Source organism: Chaetura pelagica, unplaced genomic scaffold (assembly GCF_000747805.2).
Source record: "Chaetura pelagica isolate M959 unplaced genomic scaffold, ChaPel_1.0 scaffold83, whole genome shotgun sequence".
NCBI classification, from domain to species: Eukaryota; Metazoa; Chordata; class Aves; order Apodiformes; family Apodidae; genus Chaetura; species Chaetura pelagica.
Window position 1 is genome coordinate 6,174,175 of NW_009952893.1, and position 8,974 is coordinate 6,183,148.

Consider the following 8,974-nt stretch of genomic DNA (forward strand, 5'->3'; position numbering starts at 1 on the left):
TTTAAAATATATTATTTTAAATTCATTTTCTGAAGAATAGAACCCCATTAGATGAGGGCATTTGTTCCACAACCTCAGCAGCTGTTAACAATTCCAGAAACTTGGGCACCTACTACTTTACTGGAGTAAATTTCAACACAAACTTTAAGTGACCATTCCTTGCTGCAGTTCCAAGGTTAACTAGAACTGTTTTGATTTTGATATCAGCACCAAAATCTTTAACATTTTGTCCACATTACTTACTCTTTCATATTCTACTAAAACCATCCCCTATCCCATAGAGAAGTTCCAACCCATGTGGACAGGTTATAAAGAATAATTGGATGGTCAGAATAACTCAGAATATCACAGCCCACAATTTATAGCGAAGTCTCGCACTGTTACCTGTGAAGCAATGTTTCCTTATTCCCATCTACAGCATCAATAATGGATTCGTCACCAGCATAGGATGACATCATTAATTTTACAATCTCAGTTGCTCCTTGAGTGGCAGCAAAATGAAGTGCTGTGCATTTTTCATTCTGTAAATGGGAAAATAAAACAACATTTAAATATTTAAACCCAACAACCTAACCTCCAACCTATTAAATACACTAGTGATCTACCCCAGGATTTGTAATTCCTAAATGTCCAAGTTTCTATGCAAGAAATGAAATTTCAGTCTTTTAAAGAGCTTTTAAGGACCAGAAAATAGTAAAGAGAGAGATTTAAAGGATCACTGCAAGACCCTAAGACATGAGATAATTATGCCCTTAAGTATCTTTTGTGGTTGAATTAATAAAAAGACAGACATAACACCCTTTAATACAAGAGAAGAAAAACTGCATAAACCATAGGTAGACCAGTACAAATGAATAAGCAAACAAAGGTGCCTGTATAATACAGAAAATGCATTATTTTAAAATGGTTTTTATTTCCTTAAATGGAATCTTCCTTAGACATAGTTCTTAAATAAAATTGTCTGCAGGTTAAAAATAACTTAGTCTAATATGTTATTAGGCTAGTATAAGTTAGACAGTCATAAAAGTATTACGCAATAAATTATTAAAACAATATTTGCCAATTTCATTTAGCTAGATAGGCCAAATTAGCTTTTATACATGCCTGTGGGTTTTCTTTCTTCTTTTCAGAACAGGAACACTTCAGTGAATGCATTGGAATGTGCTTTTCCACAATGCCATAAGCATTCTCAAAACAGTCTTAACCAGCAAAAAACAGCAGTAAAAATCATCTCACTCAAAAGCTGTACATTCACAGAACCAAACAAATAAAAGAAGGCTAAACCATGTTTATCTTTGCACTCATGTGTTGATTTCAGCCTTGAAAACAATTTGATTAATGATAGATACTTTCAGCAATGTTTATTCATCATGAAGCCGGGCACAGACCCTTACACCAACAGTATGATAGTAACACCAGCAGTGCCATGAATTTGCTCTTCCTTATGAAGGTATTGGAAAGCCCAGGGCAAGTAAGGATAAACAAGTAGGATGAGAAAGGGTCAGAGTGAAGATCCTATTTCTGGAAAGGGATGATAGCAGTTGCCTAATGAAGAGTTTGTGAAAAAGGCCATACCATTCTCCAGAGTGCTCTCAGACTCCATCTGTTTATGACTCAAAGGCTTCCTGGGCTAGAGGGGATGTTGTTGTATTCAGTAATTGAGGATTGCATTTTCTCCTATGGATCTGCCCAAGCACATTTTTGAATCCATGAAAGCGTTTCAGACCCACAACATCCTACGTAACTTCTGAAAAGAAACCTAACATTTTGTCTGATTTGAACTAGAGATTTGCTGCTCCCTAGGTTTTGCATTGGAAGAGACAATAAGCAGTGATTAATCTGCTCATCTTTTCTTCATACCACTCAAAGATTTAGAGATGCCTAGATTTTTATCCTAATTATGTTTGCTCCACTCCAAGTTTTACCTGTTTTAAATCAATTTGGGCTCCAAATTCAATGCACATTTTAATCATTTCGAGGTCCCCACTTTGAACTGCCAAATGAAGTGGACTGCACTTTCCATTATTGGTAAAATTGATGTGGGTTTTAGCAGAGTGACCCAATTCTTCACCTGTGAGATGAAAATAAATGGAATGATTTTAAGCAAGAATGAGGTAACAGAAGATATAAAGGATTTCAAAACAAGCATATTAACTGTGGAATAATATTCTCCCCCCACAAATACGAACCTTTCACATTTATCATTAAACAACGGATGGACACAAATTTAGAAAAGCTGCTGCTGCGATCCCACAAAAGTGACAAGCATGAATGGCCCATAGGAATAATTGCATTACCTTCTTGTGAGTTGAATCACAGTTATAAGTGTTTGTTTTCACAAATTAGTTTTGAGAATTAAAGCAATAAATAAGTAATGCTACTATTAACAGCTGTTCAGGAACAACGTATTTACCTTTTTTTAAAAGAATTTCCATACATGTTTTTGCACCTGAAAATGCAGCTGCATGGATAGGCATACATCCTGTTTTGTTTGGTTTACATATTTTTCCTCCATTTTCAATCTGAAAAATAAAGCCTAGATATAGCTTAATGACATACAAAAAATTCTGACTAATGAACATACAACAGTAACAGAAACATAAAGTATATGTAATAACAGATATATATTCTCCTGGGCAGCTGTCTCATTTTTATATTTTTTTTTTATGTTGTATATGCATTGTGAAGTTTATATACAAAAATCTTTTGCATGTTATACCCATACATACATCTATACATATACATGCTTCATTCTGTGTTCTGATGGCCTTCAAAATTAGGGTTTTTTTCTGTTTGCCACTCAGATATATTTTTTTATGCTCTTAAAATACCAAAGTTAGTAACCTGTGCAAAGTAAAGTGAGTATTAGGTTCATGATTAAACTGTGACAATTGAACAAATATAGAATACAGGAACAGAGTAACACTGCATCAAGGTAAATGGAATCACATCAAAAGATGGTGGATGATTATACCTACCAGGATTGTCAGTGCTTCAGGATTATCCTTGTAACATGCTACAATTATAGGTGTGTTTCCTGCTTCACCTTCCAAATTAACATCTGTACTGCTATGCTGGACTAAAATCTAAATGTTTAAGAAAATATTCAGTCAACCGTAAGCCAAACACAACAACAAAGGTCTACTCCATTGTGGGTTTTGTTTATCACCCATAACACTCTTGCCACTTATTCTTTTTACATAACAACAGTCTACAATGCATAGGTAGAGGAGGGACAAAAAGAGGGATAATGTAAAATTAGGAAAATGGCAGGTGAGAACAGACAAAAGAAAGTAAAATTTTTTACAGCAGACAGCTGGGTAACTATGATAAACACTGCACATAGCTTCAGAGTATCTCAAAGTTTTATTTAACAATTTCCACAATATTGGAACAAAATACTTTCTGTAGCAAATTGCAAGTGGGGATTTTCAACTGAAGTTTGCTAAAATGTCTTGTAATATTCTGTATTCCTTGGGAAGTGGCAATGTTTTAGATCCTGTTCAATTAGGCATCTATTGGACAGTCATACAAGATCAGGGGAGATGGGATATGATGAAAACAGGGATCCTTCCAGTTCTGAATTCCAGCTCCAGTCTCTATGTTAACAGCTAATACTGAGCTACCAGCATCACTAAAGTATCTCTATGACTGCTTCCAGCATTTTTTGAGAAGCAAAAGATCTGGAAATTATAACAACCATAGTGCACCACATATTTATTCCTGTATCTATATATTTATTTAATTGCCTTTCAGTAATTCCAATTAATTTTTCTGGACTGGAGGAACTAGCACATTTTAGTCAATCTTAGGCAATTTGACAATAAAAACCAAAGAAGAATCAGGTTCATAAACAATGGGGGGTGGGGGAAGCACATATTTAGTCAACAGAAGAGCTGTAAAATTACCCAAACCCAGAACTTAATACAAAGTCCATACAAAAAACATAACTGTAATTCAGATTTTATGGTTTGTAATTCATACTAAGTATTGATCAACTTTGTAAAAGATGTGAGAACAGTTAAATATTTTAGCACTGAAAATCTCATACAGGAGTAAGTTGTTTTTTTCTTTTATTTGGATAAACAGAATTTTAAAGCGAAAAAGTGGTGTGGTGTTAAGGTTGTATTCACCTAGTAAATTAAAGAACTTTACAAATTCTGAAATTCTACTCAAACACTGCATATGGAGTGAAAACATTCTCCTTGCACTTGAACAGCTGAAGAAAAAATATGCTACTGAAATTCTCAATGTTGTTGTTATTTTACAATGTTCAAAATGGACACCTTAGCAATTTCTTCATAATATATTTTTGTGATTTCCAATTGTTGCTTTAGTTCTGGTATTATTCAAATTATTATTAAAATGTTGGTTTCAAGTGTTTTCCAACTTATTTTAATTGAGTTTTATTTTAAAATACACCAGTTTCAAGAAAAATATGATACTTCCATGACTCCCTATACAATTACAAAAAAAAAAATCAGAACAAAAACATTAGAAATAATAGATGCCTACATTAAATGTTACTGTTAAAAAGAACCTTTTAAAATAAAATTCCTTGTGTTAACATAATGACTAATTAATAATAATGACTAATAGCACAAATATCAAGTGCTTATAGAAAACAGTAAGTTACTTTTTACTTGCTGGGCTAAGAAGACACAAACGTTTCCACAAGCATCATATGTTACATATCCTGCTTGCTAAACAAAGCATATGAGGAGATACAGAATATACTAAACAAGGCCTTGGTGTTCTGCATGCAGCTGCTGTTGAGCAGCTTATCAAGTCTGCCTATTTATGAGGATTTAGACTTACCTTAACAATCTCATTATGTAGGGACTGCACAGCCATATGCAAAGGTGCCATCATATTAGAGTTGAGAATGTTTGGATTGGCCCCTCGGCTGAGAAGCAATCTCACACTTTCAACCTGGTTCTTCTTTGTGGCCCAGTGCAGCGGGGTATTCCCAGAAGAATCCATCACGTTTAATACTAGGTCAAAGGAGAGAAAACAAAACCAAACCAAAGAAAAAACACCAAATGTTCTGATAACACAGAAAAAGTCAGTCTTCAGTGGAGGTTTAGGTCTGTGCTACTATGTTTCTTTAAAGAGGAAAAAATTGCATGTCACAGAACATACTGTGTAAAGCTGATTAAATATTGTGTTGGTTAGAAAAAAGGTTCTATTAAAAAATAATATAATAAAATAGCAAAGAAGAAGCTTGATAACATTAGCAAATAGCAACAAACCTTTTTATTAAATCTTTTGAAATTATAATAGTAGAGAGGTGGGAGGGCAGAAACACCTGTCTATTTCTTGCCCATCATTATACACCTTTTTTCTGCCCCCAAGAGTTATTTGATTCCTCTCTTTCTTTGCCTCTTTTCTTTCCTTCATTTGTTGACTTTACAGCTACTGCTTTAGGGGCTGCACGGAACAAGTGAGGGTGGAAAACTAAAGCCAGACATAATAAAGACTTGCAAGTTATGAGAAGATTAAAATCGTATCTATACTGATTCACTTAAGGACATAGAGGTAAGTCAATTCACACTAGTCATAAAACTGCACATATAATTTTAGCTTCAAAACTGGAACTAAACTTGAACAAATATTCTCAAAAAAGTAAGAAAATAATTATATATTGAAAAGAAAAGTATTTTTCAGACAGAATAATCTAAAATTAGATTTGCCATCATTAGGAGAAATAAATGAATCTTTTATGACTGTTGTGTGTGTTTACTCAGTGGCCCACAGTCTATCAGTGGAATCATATGTACTTCCACAATGCTGAGTATTAACAACTAAATAACATCTTTTACACAGTGTTTTTCAATCACTCAGAGCCCCATGTTCTCCAATTTATCGCTTCTTCCCTAAATTTCTTTAGATGGTCTATCCCATCAAATGTTTATTATTCCTCACTAATAAGTAAACAAGTTGTAAAGACAAGTTCAGTTACAAGTGTGAGAAACCAAAATCTCTTCTACATTTCCAGTATGTTAAATGTAACAAAAGATACATAATGTATATAAGGCAGATAAAAAGTTAGGCCTACTGTACTTCACTGAGGACTATAAATCTGACTGCCAAACGAAGTAAGATACATTGAGCCACTGCATTAGAGAAAACACTCCTAATACAACAAGGGTGACCACACTTGAGACACTGCAAACTGTGGCAGTTTGAACTATATTTAGATCTATACATGTACATAACACATACCAGTTCTGCTTCTGTTGGGTAATAAACATTTTTATTATTGAACTTTTTTTATTCTGTTAAATATAATAGTTCATAAAATGTGTTTTACCTTCACAGGAAGAATCATCTATGATCAACTGCATTAGTTCTATTTGACCTCCTTCAGCAGCATGATGCAGTGGGGTGGCATTTAATTCATCCACTTTGGTAAGCCCAGAACGATTCTTCTTAATGAAACTCCGTAATCTACAGGCACTTCCATCTGAAATTACCTATTTTGGGCACAAGTATTCTCATTTTCTCATTTTCCTAATAGCAAGATGTTAGCAATGCTATCATGTGTTATTGTGGGCATGTTACCACTCAGTAATTCTCTTCTAAATGTTTAATTTCATACAGAAGCACACAGAAATCTTGCTCAGATTGATCCCACAGTGTAACTGAGATTGACTCAATTGCAAAATCAGACCCAGATGAAGAACAGCGCAAAATTAACAAAACCAGAAATTATCTTCAATACATTACTTTGTATTGTGAACTCAAGCAAGATCTTCCCTCCAACACCAAAAAATATCAAACAAGTAAATTCATCACTTACTGTTTTATGCTGTCTCCAGCTGTGGCCAAAGCAAATGAATTCAACAGATAAACGGATAAATTCCTTTTCTAGACCTTTCTACAGAAACTGATTTATGTCATGGGCTTTCTAGTTCAGCCATTGGGTTTCTGTGATGCTCTTTACGTCACAGGAACCAGTAAGTTCTTTAATTTCAGCAGTATCCTAAGAGCATCCCAAGGGCTACCATCTCGTCTGAAACAACCCAGCATCTTCACAGCATAACACAAAAATAATTCTCTCCAACAGCTCAGCCCTCTCACTCATTAATGCCTCCCTGGTACTGTGCTTTGCAACAAAAGCCCACTATGAAAACCCTGCTGATTCTTATTTCCTGATGTTCTCCACAGATTTTTGCAGGGGTATTTCAAAACCCATATTTTTGTATGAAGAGAGAAAAAACATGACTTCAGTAGAACGGGCAGGAATTTAAAAACAAGTTTTAAAAAAATTAAAAGAGAATAAAAAAGAAAACATAGTCCTGAAAATTATGAAGAAAAAAAAAAAAAGAGAGAGAGAAATGCATAACAAAAGTAATGCAAATCCCAACAAATATGTGTGAGCAAGCAAAGGGTAACAAAAGGAACCCCCCTAAAATTATTCTTGCCTTCCCAGCTGCAAAAGAAAAGGAAAACTTTGCACTCCAGGATCCCCTGAGCCACAAAGACTCAGCAATTTTTGCTGTCATTAAGCAAATACATGTCACAGGGCAGCCCATTCATATACTTAAGCATGTGTTTAACTTCCTTCAGCTTTATAGTCCCATTGACCTCAGAGAGGTTACTCACGTAAATAATGTTACAAATGTGTTTAAAGATGTAGAAGACTGGGGCCAAACACAGGGGTAGCATCTGCTTCAAATGTGCAATTAGAAAAAGCTAATAGAAAACAGGTGATATCATTGTGGAAAGGGTATTTAGGCTGACTCAACTGTCATAAAAATAAGAGGTCAATTGCATACATAAATATCTATACACACCAAAAAGCTACTCAGGAAAACCTTATTATAGATCTCAGTGGCTTCTGTTCTTTCTTACATTCTAACTTGATTTTAATTGCAATGAATTTCAAATCTTTCTACTAATTTAGACCATATTTTGCCACTCTTTACACTGGAATTTTTTGTCAATTTAAGACAAAATGTGGCCAAAACGTGACACGATGGAAATCTGTATTAACAAAAGATTTTTCAGCCAATGCTCCAGTGTTTCATTAATAAAACAGGAAAAAAAAGAAAACAGTCAGGTGTTCTCAGTACTTTGGTTGGTCCAAAACAGTAAACCAAGCTATTTTAAACAGCAGCAGCTCCTTTGCACTTTGCCTGACCAGCTCTGCAATGGCAGATCACCTACCAGAGTGACAAGCCTTGATATCCTGAAGAGACATTGCTCAGGATTACAGCTAGCACACAGAAAACAAACCTGGAAAGTATCTCAAGAGGGATTCAAACCCATCCAGATACTTTGTCAAATTTGTTTAGCCTCTTCTTAATTGTCTCCAAAGTTACCCAAGCCAGCCATCCCATAAGCAATGTCTCTTTCTTTGCTGAATTATTTTTATTGTTAAAAAAGGATTTCCCTAACGTTTTGTCTAGGTCTCCCCAGCTGCAATACAAATATATCACTTCATACTCTACTGTCTATGGAAAGAGTTTACGTCATTCCTAGCAGCAATTTGGAATGTATAGGTTGTGCCACTGGTTCCCTTTCCCTTCTTAACAGTTCCAATACTTCTAAACTTTCTTCTCAGGACATTTTTGTTCGATGGTCTACTCATTCTCATCATGACATCTGGACCTCTCTCTGTGCCCAGGAGAGATGTCAGCCCTTGCCACCTCCCACCCACCCGTGCCACCCTGCACCCTCCTTTAGCTGCTCCCCTCCCTCATGCTTGCTGGTCCTGGTCTAGACTCGGCCACACAACACCCCAGCCTCGTGGCTTATGGCCAGGGTGGGGTTCCAGCCTCTCTCTCCCACCTCTCATGACTCTGCCCTCAAGGCTCTGCTGGAAAGGGTCTCTGGGATGTAACCAACGCCAAGCCCAGAGACCCACCTCAACCCTCCTTGTCCCAACATCCTCACACGAGCTTCATTCTCGGGCACAGTTCTTGTCCCGCCGCGGTTGCCCCGAGGCTGTCCCCGCACCCCACCCCCG

General features: G+C 35.9%; 1 protein-coding gene across 1 annotated transcript in view; it reads right to left on the reverse strand.

Moving 5' to 3' along the window:
- TRPA1 (transient receptor potential cation channel, subfamily A, member 1) overlaps nucleotides 1-8,974 on the reverse strand; it is a 131,150-nt gene that overhangs the window by 25,060 nt on the left and 97,116 nt on the right. Inside the window, exons 2-7 of the mRNA XM_009995603.1 lie at nucleotides 6,314-6,476; nucleotides 4,819-4,994; nucleotides 2,979-3,086; nucleotides 2,414-2,522; nucleotides 1,926-2,071; nucleotides 385-521 (exon numbers count right to left, since the gene is read on the reverse strand). Of these exons, the coding sequence (XP_009993905.1) occupies nucleotides 385-521; nucleotides 1,926-2,071; nucleotides 2,414-2,522; nucleotides 2,979-3,086; nucleotides 4,819-4,994; nucleotides 6,314-6,476 (839 nt within the window). The remainder of the gene's footprint in view (nucleotides 1-384; nucleotides 522-1,925; nucleotides 2,072-2,413; nucleotides 2,523-2,978; nucleotides 3,087-4,818; nucleotides 4,995-6,313; nucleotides 6,477-8,974) is intronic.